At 28.5% G+C, this 25524-nt stretch overlaps 2 protein-coding genes across 3 annotated transcripts; both read left to right on the top strand.

Moving 5' to 3' along the window:
* Nucleotides 1-93: 93 nt before the first annotated feature.
* Nucleotides 94-24002, top strand: LOC136077054 (uncharacterized). The gene is made up of 7 exons (XM_065791485.1): nucleotides 94-868; nucleotides 1691-1944; nucleotides 2033-4423; nucleotides 6681-6845; nucleotides 22888-23108; nucleotides 23208-23370; nucleotides 23731-24002. The coding sequence occupies exons 1-3, from the start codon at nucleotides 554-556 to the stop codon at nucleotides 3573-3575; spliced, it is 2112 nt and encodes a 703-aa protein (XP_065647557.1). The 5' UTR covers nucleotides 94-553; the 3' UTR covers nucleotides 3576-4423; nucleotides 6681-6845; nucleotides 22888-23108; nucleotides 23208-23370; nucleotides 23731-24002.
* On the top strand, nucleotides 10571-15248 carry LOC136077051 (uncharacterized). 2 transcript variants are annotated; one of them, XM_065791479.1, is made up of 3 exons: nucleotides 10571-12847; nucleotides 13001-13218; nucleotides 13756-15248. In XM_065791479.1, exons 1-2 carry the CDS (start codon nucleotides 12201-12203, stop codon nucleotides 13167-13169), a joined length of 816 nt encoding a protein of 271 aa, XP_065647551.1. In that variant the 5' UTR covers nucleotides 10571-12200; the 3' UTR covers nucleotides 13170-13218; nucleotides 13756-15248. The 2 variants fall into 2 exon arrangements, with proteins under 2 accessions (XP_065647551.1, XP_065647550.1); XM_065791478.1 differs by having other exon boundaries at nucleotides 13451-15248.
* Nucleotides 24003-25524: the final 1522 nt, after the last annotated feature.

Below are 25524 nucleotides of genomic sequence, written 5' to 3'. Positions count from 1 at the left end.
AAAAAAAATAAAATCCGTTTTTATGTAATGAACTCTCCTAATAAGCGCAGCGCCGAATTAATTTTAAAAGATATTTTCACTTGGCTCTCCGCTGTATAAAACTTTATACAAGATCGTAGTCTGTTACTATTTTATTCGTTATTAGTTATTTAATCGAGATATCGATTAAATAACTAATAACGAATAAAATAAATAATTAATCGAGACCACTGCAATTTCAGATTTTATTGGACCTGGAAAAGATTTTACTCCTAGTGAGCTGCCTACAAACAGAGAAGTTATTCAAAAAGGAATTTTACTAAAAGAACAAAAAAGCATAACATGCAATCTACACCATAATAAATATTCTAACAAAGATCTTGCTAGCGATCTGATTCCGTTTGTTCTTGCTCAATGGAGAAAAGCAAATGTTAAGTTTCAACAGCCAGTTATTATTGGTGAGAAATCGCTTTATTATAGAATTAAAACCCTTTGGGAGAAAGTAGAAAACGTTGTATGGGGAAGAACTAAGGCAAAAGTAAAAGAAGAACTTCTATTGAAGTTAGATAAGCTAATGGACCTCATAACATGTCCTCATAAGATACTTCTGTGTGAACATGATCTGTCTGGGTGTTCTTCTCCCCAAAATTGTAAAAGTAAAGCACATATAATTTGCACCTGTATTTTTTCTAAAAAAATTCCAACTATGGAGCTCAGGTGGTTATACAGTCAAAGAAATAAGACAGGCGAAAAGTCTGACATGCAGATGGGACATGCTGATAAGATTGAGACAACAAAACTTAGAAAAAAATATAAGAGAAAAATCAGTGACGAAAAAGCTTATGAGAAAAGAATGAAAAAACTACAAGATGATCAAGCATCCTTTGAGGTAAATATAATTTCATAATAATAAATATTTTCTTTGTTTATATAGCAAATTATATATATATATATATATATATATATATATATATATATATATATATATATATATATATATATGCATGTATATATATATATATTTATATATATACATGCATATATATACGCTGTATACATATATACATATACATATATATATATATATATATATATATATATATATATATATATATATATATATATATATGTATATGTATATATGTATACAGCGTATATATATGCATGTATATATATAAATATATATATATATATGTATATATATACATATGTATATATATACAACGTATATATATGCATGTATATATATAAATATATATATATATATGTATATATATACATATGTATATATATACAACGTATATATATGCATGTATATATATAAATATATATATATATATGTATATATACATATGTATATAAATATGTATATATATATATATGTGTATATGTATATACATATAATATATATATATATATATATATATATATATATATGTATATATATATATATGTATATATACATATATATATATATATATATATAAATATATATACATATATGTATATATATACATATATATATATGTGTATATATATAAATGTATATATATATATGTATATATATATATATATATATATATATATATATATATATATATATATATATATATATATATATATATATATATATATATATATATATATATATATATATACATACACATATACCTATAAAACAAAAATATAATTTGTAAAAGTTTGGTTTTAGGTCACAGAAAAACAAGATATAGAATTACATGAAGAATATCAAAAAAATATTTCTCCTGATATTTCTCTCAAAGACAACTATAATCCAGTTAATGTTAACTTTACTTTAAAACAAGACAATGAAATTAAATTGTTGGTTGAAAGGCTTCTAAAGGATAAATTAGGTGTCTATGCTTTCCTTGTAACACGATTTTTAGAAAAGAAGTCACGAAAAAACACTATGTCAATAAAAAACACAGCAATGGCTAGTATAAGGTAATCATATAGATTATTATTTTGTTGAGCAGCAAAAGTTAGGATGATGAATTAATAAAAATAAATATAAACTAGTTTTATTTTATAGGTTTGGAATTTCACCTGCTGCAACTGCAGCAATTGCTACAAGTTATCTGCAAGATTTAATTGAAGCAGGATTTCTCACCCCTGAATACTCTTACCTTGCTTGTGATCCTTCTAAGTTAATGAGAGCGAGAAAAAAAGTCATGGTAGTAGCAAAGAATAATGACCATTTCAATCTTCCAAAAGCAGATAATATTGGCATTTACTTTGATGGAAGAAAAAATTCAACAAGAGCGATGATAAATGATTCAAGTGGACAGCTACATTCTATTATTATCAAAGAGCAACACATTACTGTGACTATAGAACCTGGTGGTCGATATCTTGGTCATTTTACTTCAAATGCACATACTCATTCAGATAAGCCAGCTAAAAAGATTGCTGAAGGTGTTTATAATTTGCTGCAACAATATAATCTTACTGAATCATGTTTAGTACTTGGAGCTGACAGTACTTCAATTAACACCGGCTGGAAAGGTGGTGCTATAACACATCTTGAAAAGCTGTTAGGTCACAAATGCAACTGGGCCATATGCATGCTTCATTCAAATAAGTTATTTTTGCGTCACCTAATAGAAGGAATTGATGGACTAACATCATGTAGTACTGGCTTTGTAGGTCCTGTGGGAAAATGTCTTGCTGATGTTAATAAAATGGAGTACAATCCTCAATTTAAAGCTCTTCCAGAGGGAGAGAGCTTTGTTGACATTCCAGAAACAATACTAAAAAATATGTCAACAGATCAAAAGCAAACCTACAAGTTATGCAAAGCAGTTAAGATCGGCGTATTACCACCTAATCTTAGAGAAATTCAATGTGGCCCCCTAAGTCATGCCAGATGGCTCACTACTGGCATGAGAATAGTCTTTATGTGGACAAGGAAACATGACTTAACTGATCAGAATTTGAAAAATCTTGAGTTACTTGTCTTATTTTGTTTACAATTTTACTTTAAACTTTTTTTTGACATAAAAGTTAAAGACAGACTTGAAGATGCTTCCAATCACATTCTGTCTCAATTGAGAATTCTTAGAAATCAACCTGTTATAGTAAGAGAAATTGTGACTCCCTACATCCAGCTAGGCGCTTGGTATGCGAACTATGAAAGTTTATTAATCTCTTTATTATCTAGTAATAATGCAGAAGACCGCAACTTTGCAGTTGACCGAATTTTGGAACAAAGGGGTAATGATATCCTTGGAGACATGCGAATCAGACCAAGAAAAACACCTAAACTGAACTTTGCAGCAACTACTCTCAAAGAGCTAGTCAAATGGGAAAATGGTGTAGTACAAGAACCTGTTTTTACTTGTTCGCTCACTAAAGATAAGTTAATAATGCTAAGATTGACACCTCTAATAACTCCTTCTGTTAAAATTCATACTCAAAGTACCAAGCGTGCTGTAAAACAAGTGACAGTAGCATCCATGTCAGTAGTTGGACCAGATGCAAGAGATGGATATATTAGAGCTAGAGCTCAACATAGAGAGTTGCTACCTGTTTTTAAAACAAAGAAAGAAATTTTAATAAATTTTCAATGTCAATAGATTTGAAAGATATCTTATTTTATTTATTGTTTTTTTAATAGTGTTATAGTAGTGTTATCAAAATATTATTTGGGTAAGGTGGGATAAACCTCCTGTTTATTGGGGAACCGCATCACTGGCACCACCTTTATTTCTAATGAAACAAAAAAAAAAAAACTGTTATAAGCAAATTTGTTAATCATTAAAACCTAATTGAAAATTGAAGACCCCCTCCCCTAAAATGTCCAGAATCTGCATTGCTGGTAGGATTCATGCAAGATAATGACTTTGAAACAAGTATAAAAAAAAATTGCAACTTGTCTGAAAACATTATTTGCATTTAATATTTCATCGCAATGAGAAAGAAGAACATGTAAAACATAATAAAGGACAAATGTGACAAATAAGATTTTACTAAATTTTGCAATTTCTAAAAGTGCAAATTTGGGTATCAAAACTTTTTCCAATCAAAAATATTTTTAAGTAAATCCTATTTAAAATTTGATTTTACATAAGAATACAACTTTTCTTAAGCTTTTAGAAGAAGAAAAAATTCTCGCTGTACCCTATTATGCATAGGACACACATTTTGTACAAGCTTTAAATTACACAATTGTTTTCTAAAAAATAAGTATATTAGAAAATAAGTAATTTTTTTAAATGACTAATGAATAATGGTTTCATAATTTTTTCTAAAGGTACATCTGAGCAAACAGAAAGCAAACTCAACCAAAGTATTGGTGGAAGTTGCAGAGGCAATCCTTCAAAAAGAATGTTTACTTTAAAGCTGAAAATATATGTTTGTACAAAAAATGAAGTTGAAAACAATATGTGTGACGTTTGTCAAACAGCTTCATGTTACGAAAAAGGTGCACATAACTTTTGAATTTTGTTTTAACAAATATTTTGCCTTGATCAATTCTTTTTTTTTTAATTATTTTTGACAGAGCTGTTGACATTAAAGGGGCAAGGGGGGCACTTTCCCCCTCCTTCCTCCTCCACTTTTTTTCCAAAGGACTTTTTTATAAATTTTTTTTAGAGAATTTTAGATATAAAGAACTTTTTTTCAAAAATTGATGATTATGACCCTCCACTTTGAAACTCGTGTCGTCAGCCCTGCTTGGTTCACATTTTTACATTCATAAAAATAATTCAACTTTAATTCTAGTATCTAACTCCTTACAGTTTCAAATATATAGATACTCTTTTTTCAATTTCCTCATGACTTTTTTTTCAGTACTTGATATTTTTGTAAATAAAACTGCATCACACAATTAACTTTACCTTTTTTATATTAATTTATCTATTTTAACATATCTATTTTTTAATTCAAAAATAAAAGAAAGGAAAATCAAAGCTTTTCTATAAAAATTTGATTTCAAAATATTTTAACAATTTTCTTAGATTTTCTGTCACCTTGTACAAAAAGAAATGAATCTTGAGATATAAAAGATAAAAAAATTACAATGATATGACTTAAAAGAACATAGATGCATGAATTTTACTTAGAAATTGTTATTTTTTGTCTTTTTTGTTAAATATCTTTAACTAGTCTAATGGATTGTTATCATGATGTTCTTTAACAATCAATTAAAAATGAATATTTCAACTGTTGAGTAACAACTTTAGTACTTATTCTGAGGCTACTTATGTGAAATTGTGATATCTGTGAATGTCTGGTAATGTTTTTTTCTGTTGTGTATCTTTCCGTTATTTTACTTTGGATTATCATATTTGACTCAGATATGTTGTAAAAGGTAATTCGTATGATTTTATTTTGGCAAAAATCAAGCATTGCAGATGTAAAAAATATATGGTTGTTAGTTATTAAGTATAGCAACTGATGATAGTTTTTTTCACAATCTCACCAGTACCATCATGTAAATGTATTGTGACTAATTGTAAAAGAAGAACCATTTATATTTAGTAGCATAGTACATTTAATAGCATAGTTTTATATCATTGTTTATGGTGGCATGAAGTGTTTACAGTTTTTATATTGATGAACATTTTTAAACATGTTCGATCAAACAACAGAGATGAAACATTGAGTTGCATTTAAAGATATTGTTTACTTTGTTATAAACTACTGTTGGATAGAAATTTGCTAAAATTTTGTACCAGTGAAAATTTGGAATTTTATCTTGTACAACAAACTTGTAGTTTTTTGAAAAACCACGAAGGACAATGACCTCTACTTATTTTTCGGTTTTATTAATTAATTTACTTGATTTTTTCCAATACAAAGTTTTTTTTTAACTTAATTTTTATACAATGTTTTTTTTTAACTTATTTACTAAAGTTAAAAAAGTTTTCAAATAATTATAAAAGTTTTAAATGTTCCAATAAGTGATTCAAAAACTCTTATTCCTCTAGTTTTTTTTCTTGAACATCAGTTCTCTGGAATTTGCCTCCTTTATGTTGTTTTCCTGATTCATATAATTTGCAATCTTTTAAGTCCTCTGTCAATCCTTATTTTCCCCTACAATCTTCATCTTTTCTCTTCCAGTAACTTCCAACTTTAATTAGTGGTTGCTTACAGCCTTGTTAGAAGCAAAGATGTTTAAAAAAAATAAAATGAAGCATCTGTTTAATGAACATCAAAATCTTCTAAAATATTTTCTTTCCTTTTTCTCAGGGAGTAATAAAATCTCTATTTTGCAGCAGTTTGTGTGATATTTGCACCATATAATAGGTAGCCTAAAAATCTTTTTAAATATATTTATTAGCCATATTTAATCCTACATAAAGAGCTCAATTTTTCTCCAAGAATAACATTAATACCATTTTTTTTTTTTCAAATCACAAGCAAGCTAAATATTAATATACTTTAATAAACATAAATACGGTTTTTTTTTTGTTTGTTTTCAAATGCAGTTTATTAGTGAGATTTATTAACTTAAAATTCAAAGTCAAGACAAAAGATAAAAATATGTTAAATATTCACTAAATTTTTTTAAATAAAAGTGGCTGTTACAAATGCCATACAGGACCCTAAATTTAATTGAGTTTTTTTTCTAGACCTCCTTTGATCTGAGCTTGGTGGATTATGTTGCAAAATTATAAAGCACAAGTTGAGTTTCAAAAATACTTTTTTTGTAAAAAAAGTTAAAATTTTAATTTTAGGTTGTGGAAAGTGATTAACCCCAAGCGATTCAAATTCAAATCACATATGGAATGGATCACACTGTTTAAGAAAAGTACCTCGACAATGCATTTCTCCTTATTTTCAATGTGATGGATTACCTTACAGTTATGAAGTTGAAAATAAGACAGAGGCATGCAAATTAGGTTAAATTAGTTGTTATAATTCTTTTTTTTTTCAATATAAAGACCACAAAAATTGTGTGAAAAAATCAAATTTTACAAAAAATAATAGTTCTAAAAATCATTGAAAATTACTTTTTTAAATTTATTAAAAATAAGCTTACAATGAAAGAATTAGTAAAATACTTATAAGCAAGAAGTATGAGTTTTGCTAATTTTACAATAAGAACATGAGGATCTTGCCATCGAGAACTGCTTAAAGAGATTACAAATTAATTCTCTCTCTCTCTCTCTCTCTCTCTCTCTCTCTCTCTCTCTCTCTCTCTCTCTCTCTCTCTATATATATATATATATATATATATATATATATATATATATATATATATATATATATATATATATATATATATATATATATATATATATATATATATATATAAATACAGCCCTCAGAATTAGGGTCAAGTTTAAGGGTGTTTGAGGTCAGCAAAAGATTGCCGACCCTAATTTTCCTAATTTCTAGTGTATATATATTATATATATATATGTATATATGTATGTATGTATATATGTATATATGTATATATATATATATATATATATATATATATATATATATATATATATATATATATATATATTATATATATATATATATATATGTATGTATATATATTGGCTTAACAGAAGATTTGTGGAAAACAAGATATTACAACCACAATTCATCCTTCAAGTACAAAATATATCAAAGGACAATGGCTCTATCTGGTGGTTATGTTTGGGACTTGAAAAGCAAATTTACTGAAACCCTCACTTTTGCCTGGTCTATTTTAAAATCCATTTCCCCATTTTCAAACATTTCATAAAAGTGTCACCTTTGCCTTAATGGAGAACTTCGAAACCCGATGAACAATCTTAATTGATATCTTAAATTCAGATTGTTCATCAGGTTTATTAAACCCAATAAGCGATCTGAATTTTACCTCATTTTAAAATTTAAATATGTAAATACCAATTATTATTCTAAAAGTTAGAGAAAATTATAGAGCTTAGTGCTAAAAGTACTTTACAGAGATATAAGACTTCAAAATAAGGATTTAAAATGGTGCATTCCAGTAAAAAAGTGTGATCTTTTGATTTAATATGCGATGAGTTTTAAATATAAGTATATTAAATTTGGTTTTTTTTCAGAGCTAAATAATAAGGTTTGAAGAATATGGATTTTAGTGTTGTGTCACTAGACGCAGAGATAACTATAATGTTACAAAGTCTGTGAAAATTTTAATTTGCTTTTTAAATTAAAAAAATGTGAATGAACAAAAAAGATGGATAAGTGCTATACCTCGAGGTAATAGCTCAAAGATTTTTATTTAAGAAGTTTGTTGGCATAAAGACTAGTTCAAGTCATATTCTAACTCCACAGACACCACCAACACTAACTAATAAATCGTTGCTATCTTTAAGAAGTACTGCGCCTGATGGAACGAAGGTTTTTGTGAAAACTGACCTTATTTTATTTTTCAACGATTTGTGTAGTAAAATAACATTTAAAACCTTTTTCCATTTCAATAATATCAAATATCTATGAAAACTTTACATCTTCAATTTGCTGATATATTGGAGAACTTGGGTGTTCCAAAGTTTATTTTGACTGTATTAGTCATCTCCATGCTGCATCATACTATCTGAATTCTTTACCGATTGATCACAGGAAAAGTACTATTATTGAGCAGATGTGAAGTGTGAACTCTTTAATTTTTATTGGTGAAAAAAAGTATTTTCCTGATATGGTTGCCTGGGCATTTGAGTTTTTATTGTCAAGAACTCTTTACTTTTGATTATGTGATGACTACAACTACCAAGAATATCACTGATCATAAAGTTGACATCTAAAGTTAGGAAGACAGGTTATCCTACTAATTGATGAAATTTATGTTAAACAGTTTAACTATCAAGGAAGTAACAATTTTAGTAAATCTGTAAACTTCCTAAATGAGTTAACAAAATCAGTTTTGGGTTTAATGGTGTGTTCTTTGTTTGATTGAAAACAGTTTTTTTATAAAGCATTACGAGTAATGGGTTTAGATGATAATTTTCAATATGATCAAATAACGCAAACAATTGAAATAATAAAAAATTGGGGTGGTTCTGTTGTTGCTTTTCTTGGTAACAGTAACGAAGTAAAAAAAAAAGTTTTTTGGAATGTTTAATCTCGATAATACTTAGTGCATTACTGATAACATTTTTCTTTTATATGACTTTGTTCATTAAATAAAATCTATTTGCGACAATTGACTCATAGAAAAATGCCAAGAATTCTGTTTTACTTGCAAAGGTTTTTCAAGACTGCAAAATGGTCAGATCTTAAAAACTTTTTCAACTTGAATCTAAACTTAATGAAACTGCAATTTTTCCTACACCAATTAAATGTCAACTTATCTAAGAGTATTTTGTGATGAGACTGTAGTTGCTTTAAAAAATCATCTATCCATAAAAAATGTTAGCAACACCACAGTTTTTTTATTTGTTTTTATCAAATTTTTTAAAATTGTTAATGCTAAAGGTCTTAATGAAGATATTTGTACTAGTGATAAAAACCATGCTGTTTTTTCAAAATCACCCTGCTTTTTCAAAGGACATTGATAAACGGTTAATCTTTCTTTGAAAATTGACTGATATTGTGAAAAATATTGGCACCTAAAAAACAAGAGATACTCCGTGTGCTTTTTCACATATGTGTCGTAAAATGGTTGAACAAGTATAACATTTGCTAATTACATAAGTATGTTTGCCTTGGACATTATACTAGTGACCCTATTGAGAAAGCATTTGGACAACTTCAACAAAAATCAGGTGTTACCTATAATATCAATGGTCAGCAAATGTTGCAAAAAGTTGACATTAAAAAAACAAAACTTTGTTCGAATATTGGTATCACTGCTAATGATCTAGACATGTCATCAAGCCATTTATGTGACAAATGTAATTATGTAATGCAAGATGATATTTTGTTTAATGTTTCATAATCTTCCGGTTATTGAAAGAAATTTGCCTAAAGAAATTAAAATGTCTTTACAGGATCAGATCATTATATTTCAACCAATTTCAAGAAAAATTTGTGGGGTACCATCTCTGATTTTTCTGATTTTTACATATCATTATCTAAATGATGTAAATAGGTTAAATGTGCAATTTCAGAGTTCCAAGTGCAACGGTTTAGAAATTATTTACACTCTCAGGTAGCCCCCCTCGGTTCCTCGGATGGTAAAAATAGACAACTTTAAGGCCTTATAACTTTTTTCTAACTTTCAGCAAGTGGCTCATTTTTTCTAGAACTATTTTCTAGATATTTCTGTCTTAAAATTTGTGATTTTCATCAGCTTGTATCATGTTAGAAAAAAACTACAGCCTCCTAAACTTTGGGAAAATTCTGAAAAATGATAAATAAAGGCAAAATGAAGTTGACCGTAGTATTTTTCTATTCATCAACAAGCCTTACATGTTAGTTTTCTAATTAGCTACAATGGTCTACAACAAATTGGCAAAATATAAGCAGCTTGTTACATTTTAGAAATCAGTTTTATCTAAAAATATATAGTCCACTTTACTAAAAAGTCCCATTTTCAGCCATTTGGGGATGGCTCGTAAATTTTTCTAACACTTTGTATTGATCTGATATTAACAGCAAATAAGGCCATTAGGTCTAACTATATAAAAATGTAAACATCACAAACTTGTCATGTTCACAACAAAAATGGCAGCATTTTTTATTAACCCTATTTTTCAATTATCAGGGCTGAATAGTGTTATTGGAAACCAGTGCCCCTCCAACCTGCTTTCTGGCCCATGTGAGGGATGTAGCCTATCATAAGTCATTTCTTAAAAAAAAAGAGATATGGTTGGTTACTTTCTCCCTGATCTGGACTTTATACCGGATAGGAGCACAACTAAAGGGGTAATAACTATATAGAGCCTGCATTATTTTTAAAAGGTGACACTCAAAAAAAAATTTAGTTAATCATAAAATTGCGATTTAATCTTTATTATGATGATTTTTTTATAGTTGATTGAATTGCTAATAATTCAAGGCAATAGTAGGACAGTGGGTTCATACATTACTGGCAATATGAAGTATAACAAGACTAATAAAGCCATTACAATATTGATTTAATGTTTTGTTTAAATAAGTTTTTTAACAAAGTACGAGTTTCAATTTTATTAGTTAATTTTAACTATTTATCTAAAAATGCAATGGTTCTATATAATATACCCTTTTGCAAATGGAAATATATAAGCATTTATAACTCAAAATAACTTACCTTGATATTTTTCTGTTCAATAAACTTTGCTATTGCAGTTTGTTTCCATTTTTTTCATTACATTATTTGTATGTGTTTTTAATTGTTGGATCTTATGTATGTATGTATGTATGTATGTATGTATGTATGTATGTATGTATGTATGTATGTATGTATGTATGTATGTATGTGTCCATACATACATACATACATACATACATACATACATGTCACTCTGGAGCATAATCAACTGGACTATAATTTAATTCCTGGGAAAAAAATATGTTTTGGTTGTGTAAGAAAAATCAAGAATGTTGAAGAAGTTGACAAGAGACATGATCCAGATTACATATCACCTGATAACTCTGTCACACAAATTGATACTATAAATCCTTGTCTTGTTAAATTTGGTGTGTCTCCTATTAAAAGATCATCCAGCATGAGTATGCTACAAATAGACAATAAAATAAAAAAGAAAGTTAAGTTGCTAAATGAATCATTGAATCCATCTGAACGAGATGAGCTTCAAATTAGTATGCTCAAAAGTTCCTCTTTAGATTTTGTTGTAGAACAGCTTAAACAAAAGTTTCGTAATGAGATCAATATTTCACAAAAAACAAAATTGCTCACTTTAGCTCCAGTCCATTGGACTATTCAGGAAACAATAAATGAATTTAAAACAACACAAATATGGTGAAGCAAGCTAGAGCTTTGCGGGATGTTAAAGGAATCCTTGGTGAGAGATCAACAGACATAAGAAATCCTAAAAAAATTGACTACTGAAGTTGTAAATCAAATTGTCAACTTTTATGAGGATGATAGTAACAGCAGGTTATTGCCAGGAGCAAAGGATTACATTAGCATAAAGACAGTTGATGGTAGACAGCACATTCAGAAACAACTCATACTATGCAATCTTTCAGAACTTTACCAGAAATGGTTAGAAGAATCAAAATCTAATGGTGTAGTAAAGGTGGGACTGACATCATTTGCTCTTTTAAGGCCACAACATTGTATTGTTGCAGGAAAATCTGGCACACACACAGTCTGTGTTTGTATTGACCATCAAAATCCAAATCTTATGGTTAAATCATTAAAAAATGAAATAAAATCAAAAGATCTGATGGCCTTAGCTGTATGTTCAATAGAAAATAAACCATGTATGTTTCATGAGTGTGAGAAGTGTTCTGGAAAAAAGAGAATTGAAAAAAAGTTAAATGAACTGTTATGGGATTCAGCAAATGAAATAACTTATAAGCAATGGTTGAAGACTGATAGATGCTCCTTGGAAACTATAGTTAAAAGTCCTGATGAGTTTCTAGAAGAGTTAACAGACAAGTTATATAACCTCACAAAACATCATTATGTCAGCAAATCACAGACATTCTTTTTAAACCAGCTCAAAGAAAACATGAAGCCAAATGAATGTATTATGCAAATGGATTTTGCTGAAAATTTTTCATTTATTATACAAGATGAAGTTCAGTCATCCTATTTTTCCAAAAATCAAGCAACTCTCCATCCATTTGTCATATATGTGCAATCTTTAAATGGAAACCAATCACCAGAAAGCAAATGTTATTGTGTTATATCTGACAATCTAATTCACAATACTGAGGCAGTTTTCAGTTATGTTTCCAAAATCATACCAATTCTGAAAGAGGAATATCCACAAGTTCAGAAGATCAATTATTTCACTGATGGTGCAAGCAGCCAGTATAAAAATAGGTTAAATTTTCATATCACAATATTTTTAAAAAATTTTGATAACAATTACCTATTCTAGACAAACTATTTTCAGCCCTTGAAATGATGTTTTTGAAATTGGATACAAAATTGATAATCTTTAACTGAATAGGTTTTTTTCTTATTGTATTTTAGGTTTAATTTGAAAAACCTGTGTTTTCATGAAAAAGACTATGGACTAAAAGCAGACTGGCATTTTTTTGGGACTGCACATGGAAAAAGTGCATGTGATGGAATAGGTGGTACAGTGAAAAGAGTTATTCAAACCTATCCCTTCAAAGGCCAATTGGCAATCAAATTTTGACACCGAGGGACATGTTCTTAGTTGCTAAAGAAAAAATTAAAAACATCAGGTATATATCATGCTATTGTCAAAGTGTATGTACATTTAGGTTATGATATTTTTTCAAATGATTGATGTCTAGTATCCTATATCATAATAGGCATTTAAACAAAAAAATAAAAATAACGTATGAATGTTTAGTTTAAAAAAATCAAATAGTATAGAAAAGGATTCCTTAAAACAAGACCTTACTAAATACATATTTGGAAATAGAATTATGATTTATGTTAACTCTTTTTCAGATTTATCTACATTTCTGAAACCGAAACAGCTGCTATTACACATGAAGTGCTTGCTAAACGATTTGAGAATGTTCCTGCCATCAAAGGTACTCGCTCATACCATTATTTCTCACCTCAATCATGCTGTTTAAAAGCTTATGTAACATCAATGAGCAGTACATTTGACTCTTTTCACATGCTGGAAGATACTTGCATTAATACACAAAAATCGATGAATACTGATATCAATATTAATGATTGGGTATTAGTGAATTATTTTGGTGAACTCTTTCCTGGAAAGATAACTGATCTTAAAGGTGACACAGTTTGTATTAGCTGTTTACAAAAAGCAGGCAATTATTTCAAGTATTCAACAACCACAGATATCCATTGGTATCCAGTTAGTGACATTATTGCCACGTTACATGACCCTGAGCTCAAAAACACTAGAGGATTTTACTCTTATCTTATTAAAAAAAGGATGAAATGAATTATCATATATAATTGTTTTCAACTACATTATTATGTATTGCCATTATTAAGGGAGAATACAAGAATTTTGTAAAAAAGATGCTTTACACATAAATGTGCTTACACATAAACTATGCTTTACACATAAACAACAATGCTGGGCTAGAAATGGTTTTTATAGCAATTATATAAAATTTTGTAAAACAAATTACAGATAGTGGGTTACATCCCTCACATGGGCCAGAAAGCAGGTTGGAGGGGCACTGGTTTCCAATAACACTATTCAGCCCTGATAATTGAAAAATAGGGTTAATAAAAAATGCTGCCATTTTTGTTGTGAACATGACAAGTTTGTGATGTTTACATTTTTATATAGTTAGATCTAATGGCCTTATTTGCTGTTAATATCAGATCAATACAAAGTGTTAGAAAAATTTACGATCCATCCCCAAATGGCTGAAAATGGGACTTTTTAGTAAAGTGGACTATATATTTTTAGATAAAACTGATTTCTAAAATGTAACAAGCTGCTTATATTTTGCCAATTTGTTGTAGACCATTGTAGCTAATTAGAAAACTAACATGTAAGGACTTGTTGATGAATAGAAAAATACTACGGTCAACTTCATTTTGCCTTTATTTATCATTTTTCAGAATTTTTCCAAAGTTTAGGAGGCTGTAGTTTTTTTCTAACATGATACAAGCTAATGAAAATCACAAATTTTAAGACAGAAATATCTAGAAAATAGTTCTAGAAAAAATGAGCCACTTGCTGAAAGTTAGAAAAAAGTTATAAGGCCTTAAAGTTGTCTATTTTTACCATTCGAGGAACCGAGGGGGGCTACCTGAGAGTGTTTGTAAGGCTATAATTTCTAAACCGTTGCACTTGGAACTCTGAGATTGCACATTTAACCTATTTACATCATTTAGATAATGATATGTAAAAATCAGGAAAATCAGAGATGGTACCCCACAAGCCATTGGTTGAAATATAATGATCTGACCCTACAATGTTTACATTGCCTTACATTGGTTTACATGGCTGGCTGTCAGTTGAGAAGATACTTCATGTGAAGATACATAATTAATTGTGATGGTTTAAGTTTGCCTAGAGATTAAAGCTGCTATTGGATGTTTTATTCAAACATTTTTCTTCATTATATGTAAACCTTTGTATGTTGTGTTAGCTTATCTAAGTGCTTTTTAATGGTATCTGACTATTACAAATTTACGTGACCACAATAATGACGCTGACCACAATAGATCAGTGAAATAATGTTAATATATTATTATATCAAAATATATTTAAAAAAATAGTTATATGCTGCCTAATAAACATATAACAAGACATTGACTTTTATTATAGATTATATAAATATATATGTAAATATATAAATACATACATATATATATATATATATATATATATATATATATATATATATTTATATATATATATATATATATATATATATATATATATATATATATATATATATATATATATTAGGGTGGTGCTCAAAAAACTTTTTCAAAGTAAATTGATGTGACAACCTCTATTTTTGTTTCTTTTAGCATATCAAACTTATATGCAAAATTTGAGAAGGATATTTCATCATTAAGGGGTGCCACACAGGGTTGAAAGTTTCACTAAGGTTGACGCTAATGGCTGTTAGCACTTTAAAAAAATTTTTTTATATAAACTATTTTAATTCAAAAGTTTTTAAATAACAAAGTATTGAACATTGAAAACCATGAAAAATTAACTATAATTTCAATATCATTTTAGTTTTTCATTTTGTTTTGAATGGAAAAATGACTATTTAGTCCTGTTTAACAACAGTGGATTTCTTGGCATCTGGAAACTGTTTTCGATGCTCAGACACAACCTGGAGAAGTGCTTGCTTTTGTCCTTCATCTTTTGTTAGAATTTGGTTAAAGTCTTGGATAAGAGCAACTCCTCTCTCTGCTCTGTCATTCACAATGCTCAAACCGGCTACAAAATGCTTAGCTGCAATAAAAACTTGGTCCTCGTTCCACAAAGATGAATCCAATTCGAGCCAAGAAGTTGAGATGCCCAGTATAACAAAAAACCTCATGGTGTTTGAGTTAATGAAATCAGCAAGCTCTGATGATGAAATGTTGTTTTCACGTAGTTGAACACGTTTTGCAGGAATTCCATTTGCAGTTTTTGTTTTCATTGCATTTACCATCTCGTATTTTGTAGCTGCATCAACACGATCATCAAAAAAGCTAAAAGCAATCAGTTCCTCACTGAGGTACCACATATGACAAGACAATGCCTTTATCGCTACATTCGCAACATTTAAATTTATTGTCCTGAATTGTGTGAGTCGTTTAAGCAGTAAACCATGAGTTGAGATAGACAAAGCAGACAAAAATATTCAAGAAACATGATAAATTTATTTCACGCTTTGTCATGCGAAACTGGGATCTGAAGAGAAAAATTTTGATTGAATAAATAGCCTTGGCCATCCATCTGGCCCGATGCATAGCCCCAGGAGCCATAAAATGAACCCCGCGAGGAGGTATATGACCCAGGTAGATCAAAGACAGTTCTAAAAGTTCCCTATAATCATCACGAGGCTGGTTCTCTGTCAGCAAGCAGTTCTGAATGAATTCAATAGCTTCTTTCATCATTTCTCTGTTGCTGCTAAAAACTAAAGCTGTTTCAGGATCTGATATACCGTCTTCATATCTGTCACGAACAATTGATGGCCATGCTGTTTGAAACCTTTTAAACATCAAAATGTCTGGTCCAGTAGATGGTCCAGCTAATGAGTTAAACACATCTCCAAAAACAACTTCAAAAATATGGTGCCGACATGCAAGATGGAGCAGCTCTTTATTCATCTTTTGTTCAATAAGAACTGCTGCACCAGAGCGAATCCCAGAATTACTGGCTGTAGTGTCAAAAGACATGGCTTTTATATTCTCTGCAAGATTCCAGTCGTTGATTGCTGTTACAACTGCATTTGCCATTGCCTCTCCAGTGCCATTTGGGAGCTTAGGCACATTCAATAGACGTTTTACACCTTGACCCGAAACAAGAATAGGCAAGCGATCTATTTTTTCATGTTTTCCTGATATATCAGGGAGTAACTTGAAGTCCCAATGCACTACGAGTGGAACATCCCTAATATTTTCACCAAAACTTTCCTTCAATTTCAAAATTGTTTCGTCTCTATGTTTCATTCTATTGCGTCGAACTGACCAGCGATTCAGAGCTAGTTCACTTGGGTTTTGACCAACAGCAACTGAGAATGAAGTCAAAGCATAAACCGCATTTTGGTCGCTGATCTTTGTTCGATCTAAAGCTGCTGCAACTTGTGGACTGACAATATTTTTTGGACGAGGTCGTTTTGTCTGCGGTGTTACTGCTGAGTCATGGTAAGAATCTACGTTCTCATTGCAACTTTTTTCTGAATCTGATTCAAATGTTTCAACTACAGCTTCACTGTTGCTGACAGCATGTCTCAATTTTTCTCGTTCTGTTCTGGCTTTTATAGCCGCTTGTCTCTCATGTTTACGCTTCAACTTGACTGCCAATTTTCTGTCTATTTGTGCCATTGAACTTGAGTGTCTTCCATTTCCAAGCTGAGCTTTAAGAAAAAGTTTGTCTTCTGGATTTTGTATAAGCCTCTCGGCATCAACATGAGAAATGTCGAAAGTATCTTCAAATGATGCAACAAAGGCTGTTTCTTTCGCTATCTGAGTTGCTCCTCCTCTTTTTGAAGCCTTTTGTAGATTTCTCCACTCGTTGTATATTTTCTCTAGCCTCGCAATTGCATGTTGCAATGTTGTCATTGGCATGTAAGCTTTGTTCCAAAAATCAGCAACTGTTTTAATAGTAATGTCCGAACTTTCTCGCACGGTTTTTTTGTTTATTTTCAACTGATGGAAGAAAAACTGTAATGCTTGCTTTCGTGCTGGTAGTCTAGTACCATTAATGGAGGCATTTGTGAAACCAAGAAGGTAAATTTCGGTTGCAGATCTAGTTGCAGGTTTTGATTGTGACATTTTCTGATATTTATTAATCTAGAAAAATACAAATAAAGTTATGCAATAAGCATGATGTGAATTGCAAAAGTTATAAAATTTTATTCATTTAGTATATATTCAGTGATATCCATTATTCAATATCTTTTTTGAGTTTAGAGATATGAATTTATATAAAATAAAATTCAAAGTAGTTTACATAATTTATATTACAAAATAAAAACTTAAATGTATACTGACTTTTCACAATTAAGATATTCCACTGCAAAATTGTTAAAAATAAAATTTTTTAGTTAACATAATTAATTTGGTAGTCTGATAGGGATGAACATACAAAATGGCGGTTTGGTGGCAAATTACAAGGAATTCTGGGATAGAAAAAATAAGTAAGTGGGCTGCAGCTAAGTAATTAATAATTAAGCACTATAAAAATTTAACTATTTGAATGTAACAAATTTCTAAAAATGCTATGAAGTAAAATTTCTGTTTTTTTTATCTGTATTTGGAAATTTATAAATATTTTTCATATACAGAACATTAATTAGTTGATAAATTTAACAACTGGTCAGATTCTCAAAAAAAAACATAAAGAGTACACCTCATTGAAAAGACTTCTGGTTGTGTTCAAAATGGATTTACAGATAAAAAAATTTATTTAAAGATTTCAATAATATTCAACAACACATTAATTTACACGGCTATCTTTTCTATCGCGTACATGTAATTTTATCAGTTGGCATGTGGCACCCTTTAATGAAGGAATATTTTTATGAAATTTTGCACATGAGTTCATGAGATCAATAGGAACAGGACTAGAGGTTGTCCCAGACAAAATCTGAAAATTTAATTTTTGACTACCACCCTAATATATATATATGTATATATATATATATATATATATATATATATATATATATATATATATATATATATATATATATATATATATATATATATATACATATATACATATATATATATATATATATATATATATATTTATATATATATACTTACATATATATATATACATTTATATATATATATATATATATATATATATATATTTATATATATATATATACTTACATATATATATATACATATATATATATATATATATATATATATATATTTATATATATATATATACTTACATATATATATATACATATATATATATATATATATATATATATATATATATATATATATATATATATATATATATATATATATATATATACATATATATATATATATATATATATATAAGTATATATTTATATATATATATGTATATATATATATATGTATGTATGTGTATATATATATATATATATATATATATATATATATATATATATATATATATATATATATATATATATATATATAAAAATATATATATATATATATTTATAAGTTTTTACTAGATTAAGATAAAGTAAAGTAACATTGACACACCTTTAGAATATAATAATTTTTTTTAGTTGTGACAAACTAAATTGGGTATGTAATATTTCTATGTGTTTGCCAATGGTATTACTGCCATAAACTAATGAAGAATTCAATTAGTTATCTTAGATTATTGATAGATAAGTAATTTTGTTGATGGGGTTCAACTGTCAATGTTACCCCTATATGGGGTAACATTGATAGTATGTTTATGCTGTAAATATGTTTGTTTTAATTTTTGAAACAACAAGATAATTTTTTACATCTTCAGTTTCTGATGTTTTGTTTTTACCAGTATTATGCAACTTTCTTTCTATTATTCTGATGTTTTTTACCAGTATTATGCAACATTGTTAGTGTGGATTTTAACTTTTTGAGAGTGTCGGTTTTTAGATGTGTCGACATTTAATATCTTGGTACATTTTTTCTTAAGATTGACTTTTTCAATTTAGGGGTCGCTTTGTTTGATTTCATTTCATGTAGTTGTGAAAGATTCATCAGATGTAAGCATTCCATCAATTTTTGCCTATGGGGTGACTTAAGCATTCCTGTCAATAGTACCCCAAAACTGAAATGGGGTTTAAAAAAAAATGCTACACAAAAAAAATACATGCTTAGTATTTAAAAACAACATCATAAAAACACGTGTAAGATGATATTCCAGTATGTTTTTACTTATCTTTTAATGAAAGTTTTTTTGCAATAAAAAAACTAGATATTAGTTTTGTTTATGCCTGCCATATTGTGTTGTTATTTATATTTATTAATATGTGGATTGAAATAGTTATTCATATTATTTGTTCATTCAACATATGGTTTCAGCATCTGTTTAAATAATTTAAACAATAGTCAACGGGTGGGTAAAAACATTCAATCAAACACATGTCAATGTTACCCACATGTCAAAGTAAACCAGCACCTTCTATCTAAGAAAATGTGGTTTCCATCTAATATACAATTTTTTTCATTTCAGTGGTTTAATTCATTTATTTGTTTCACAAATCTTTATTTATGATAAATTAATTACTATCAAATTAACTCATTATTTATTCAAAACCAAAATACTTATTAAAATACTTATAAACTTATTAATTAGAACATTAGAAAAAAGAAAATTTTTTTTTTAAAAAAATTAATTAATAGAACCTATAAAAATAAGGATAAATATTATGTGTTAATTTTTTTTAATATTTTTTATGTGAAAAAGTTAAGAACCATAAAAAAATTTTTGTGCTAAATGCGGTGGAAATGTCTTTTTTTAATTTATTTTCACCTTTTTTGTTTAAATATTCTATTAATGACTTGAGCCATTACCAAAAAACCAATAAGAGTATTTTAAAAAAAAGTATTTAATTTCAAACAAAAAAAAATTATTTTCTTTTGAAAGAATGAGCAGAAAAGCTATTACCTATGAAGATCATGTAAAAGTGGTGCATTTTCACCAGGAAGGCAAAACCACTCTTTGAAATTGGAAAAATAATAAAGTGATCACTTAATTCGGTGCTAACAATCATCAAAGGATTCAAAGAGAAGAAATCTTATGTTGATTGCCATTGTTCTGGAAGATGCCAATTGACGACACCCAATGATGATCGCCTTTAGTCAGTTTGGCAAAGAAAACCCAAACCATGTGGTCACATAAATTAAGAAGGGAAAGGAAGCTTTCAAATGGACCATGTCACTAGGCTAAAATATTCTCTGAATGGTTCGAAAGCAAAAATATTGAGCATCAAACTTGGCCACCAAATAACCCAGATCTAAATTGCATTGAAAATCTTTGGAGTTGGCTTGATGAAGATATTGCCAAGAAAACACCAAGGAGCCTTGAGGAGTTGCACAATATTTTACCAACAATACTTGGAAATGTTCCCAAACATATTTTAGAGAATTTAATAAACTCAATGCCAAATCGTATAAATGAGTGCCTAAAAATTCATGGTAGAATTATGCAGTATTAGGTAAAAATTACAGTTTTTTGTTTTTGTCATTATCATTATATTCTTTATTTTGTTTGTTTATTTTCTAAAATTTATTATTATTATTTTATTACCAGAAAAATATATTCGATTAAATAAAAATGTAAAAATAAAAATAAATTATGATTTATTTTTTGGTGGTTCTTAAATCTTTCACAATACTGTATATATGTATGTATATATATACATATATATGTATGTATATATATACATATATATATATATATATATATATATATATATATATATATATATATATATATATATATATATATATATATATATATATATATATATATATATATATATATATACACATATATATATATTGAGAAAATGATTTTTTTCAGTTTTTTTTCAATGAGATAAAGTTACATTCATGAAAAAATTTTTAGATTATGAATAATATTTTCAATTCTTAAATTGTATTTTTTTTTTTTCTTTTAAAGAATAAATATTGTAAAACAAAATTGAATATATTTGAGTTTTTCATTTAAACATAAAATGCAGTACATTGAAAATATTAAATTTATATATATTAAGAATATTATTTTTATTTAAAGGAGGATGGTGATAAAAACCATCTTTAAAATTAATAGGAGGCTTATAAATAAAATGTGCAGCATGTTTCTGTTGATGATAAAGTTTTTAATTACTTTTTTCTTTTTCGTTGCATATTTTCATCAATAGAAATACTCCAAAAAGTTTGTAACTGTCGTTCTTTTAGTTTGCAAGTCATCTATATTACTTATGACTTAAAAATAGGCACTTTACTTAGATGATGTTTTTTACAGTATGGATGTAAAAGAGGCCATTTTGTTTTTTCAAAATTTTAATTTGTTTAATGTTCATACTGAAATCGTGTTATATTGTGAAATAATAAAAGCTTTAGATAAATTAATGAAAATCAATAAAAAAGTTAGTTTAACTTTTTTAAATGGTTCTGTAGTATATTATTGAAAGTATATTGTGTTTAGGAGTGCTATTTATTTAAATCCATATTGGTTTTTATATAGTATATAATTTTTATAAAATAATATACTATACAAAAATATTTGTCTAAAATCTTTTATTAAGTTTTAATCTAATATTTAATATATAAAAATAAAAACTGTTTGTATATTCTCTGTTAACAATTGTTTTAAAAAGACATAGTTTATAATTTAATACAAGGTTATCTTGTTTTTCAATTTCTTTACTCTGTATTTTTTCAAAAAAAAACTTTCAAGTAAAAATTAATTTTAAACAAAATTACAGTAACAACTGATCATACTGATGGTGTATGATTAAACTGATCATACACCATTCATCAAAGTGAGCATATGATTGCAATCTGAAACTGGCAATAGCCAAGGTATTTAATTTATACTGCGCAGTGAGCTGTTTTCAGCATTTAAAAACATTGGTAATATTATTTTGTTGTCACTCAGTGTTTGTCTTACTGAATTCAGTGTTTATCGTGTAGGATAAGATTTAATAAAGATATTTAACAACTTGAACGGTTTTGTTCATTTTAAATATAATCTTTTTCAGGAGATCTTCCAACCTTACTTCATTCAATGTTTGCTCGTCTCACAAAGATTGAACAAAAATTAGATACATGTCTTACGCAGCAGAAAATGATACTAAAGGTTGTTGGCTCATCAGAGGTTGTTGTTGCATTACCTGACAATATATCATTGCCATTGTATTCTATTGTGAAATTAGAAGATCTTGAGCAGGTTCTACTAGAAAAATCTTCATTGGATGCATTGGTATAATTAATTTAGATAATATTTTTATTGCAGATTTATATTTGGTTTTTATGAGTAAACATTTTATGGGTCTATTATAAAAAGTATAAAACTTTCCAGATTATGCATCTTGGTCAGATCGGTGGACGAACTGTTGCAGAAACAGTGAGAAACGTGCTCTCTGAATTGATGGCTACAGAAGTAGCTCAACAAATAAATTTTGAAGGTCGAGGTGGGCAAAAGCAAGGAATCAAAACCATAAAAATATTATCTGCAATTTACGGTTGGTGATCAATAAATGTTGTTAATTATGTTGTGTATGGCCATTTAGTTATAATTAGCAAAGTTTTCTTATGCATGTACAGTACATGTAATGAAACAAGTAAATTTTGTTAGTTTACGAAGATTTAAATCATAACGTATTAGACCTTACATAAGGTTTTAACTTTTAGGTAACACGAGTATGCTCTATGAATAATAGATAATAGAAAATACCATAATATTTACTATAAAAAAAAAATTAATTCTTTTAATTATCGCACAACTAATGACTTTTTGATTACTTTCAAACCAAATTTTCATCTATTTTTTTTAGGACTGCTGTGTACATTATATTAAATGTTTAATTTTTTTTTATGGTTAGGTGCAGTACAGCATAATCCATATACAAAAGATGCTACGAAAATGGAAGTAAACGAAAACGTGAAGTCGTGGCTTCGTAATTCGTGCGATCGCAAAAAGTCAGATGGGTCAGGAGGGCGCAAACGTCGCAGTCTTGACAGTTCAACAAACAAACGTTTGAAAATTATTTCAGCATTCCATTCACAACTTCGGGACAATGAGGGTGATGCTGATGACAACGATAAATAATGTATAACAGTTTATATTATCTAATATACATATCGTATTGTTGCATATTTTTTATTCTCTAAAAGACATTTTGATACCTTAAGAGTACTTCATTTTAAATGAATTCACACACGCTTAATCGTAATACCATTCAAAAGGTATTCCGGTCAAGTCGGTTTGCATTTGATTAAAGCAATTTAAATGGCTCTAATCAAATGTCGATTGCAACTTAAATAGGTTTTTTAATACATTAAAGAATAACAAATAAAAGTAATTTTATTTTAACACTGGCGGAACTGTGTACTAAGTACAAGAAGCGTTTGTAATCCATTGGTCCTAATAAAGTTTATATTCGGATATATGCTGGCTAAACAGCATCGAGCCAATGTCAGCGGGCCAATGCATCCCCGGCGGTCATCACGGCATTGGCCAAACCTTGGTTGCCAACGTTACGATAAGCATTGGTCAAACGATGGTGTGTTAGCTGGGTTAAAATGTAGAACAATATTCTACAGCTTACTAAAAAATATTGACGTACGGTATAGAAATTGATTAGAATAGAAACGGTCGGTGTAGAATAGACTTACCAAGACCCGTCCTAAATGCTAGTATATAATAATTTGTTATAGTAATAAGTATGGCGTAGTATGAATATGTATATATATATATATATATATATATATATATATATATATATATATATATATATATATATATATATACCAGATCTATAAGTATGAAATGAGCGTTTTTTTTCTTCAAAATAAAACACTATTTTCTAATGGAAAAGTAAAGAATATTTTTTTCAAAGTATCTGCCATTGCTTTTTACACATTTTGACCACCTTTCTGGCAATTTGTGGATACCACGCCAATAAAACTGATCGTTTTTTGAGGCAAACCATTGGGTGACCCATTTTTCTACTTCTTTGTCGGAATCGAAGTGTTGCTCATTCAATGTGTGTCCTATCAATGAAAACAAATGGTAGTCGGAAGGAGCCAAGCCTGGTAAATACGGCGGGTGAGGTAACTCTTCCTAGTCAAGTGATGTTATGGTTTCCTTGACCGCTTTTGCTGTATGACTTGGAGCATTATCATGCACCAAAATTACCTTTCCGTGTCTTCTGGCCCATTCCGGTCGTTTTTCGATCGATGCATGGTTCAAATTGATCATTTATTGTCGGTAGCGTTGCTTATCTTTTTAACAGTTTCGCCAGGTTTTAGAAGTTCATGATACACCACTCCCTTCTGGTCCCTCCAAAATAGAGCATTTTCTTTTTTCCGACCCGATCAGGCTTTGCAGTCGATGTTGATGCTTCTCCTGGATTTACCCATGTTCTTTTGCGTTTGGGATTCTTAAAATAAAACCATTTTTCATCACCAGTCACAATTCGATGCAATACTGACTTCGTTTCGTGTGGTGACAGCAACATTTCACATGTGGTTTTTCGCTTTTCCATCTGCCTGTCATTCAATTCATGTGGCACCCATTTCACGCACTTTTGAACCTTTCCCTATAGCTTTTAAACGGTCAGAAATTGCTGGTTGTGAAACATTTAACATTTCTGCCCTTTGTTTTTGACTTAGGC

The sequence above is a fragment of the Hydra vulgaris genome, chromosome 02, assembly GCF_038396675.1.
Source record: "Hydra vulgaris chromosome 02, alternate assembly HydraT2T_AEP".
Classification (NCBI taxonomy): domain Eukaryota; kingdom Metazoa; phylum Cnidaria; class Hydrozoa; order Anthoathecata; family Hydridae; genus Hydra; species Hydra vulgaris.
This window is presented reverse-complemented; position numbering and strand designations above follow the sequence as displayed.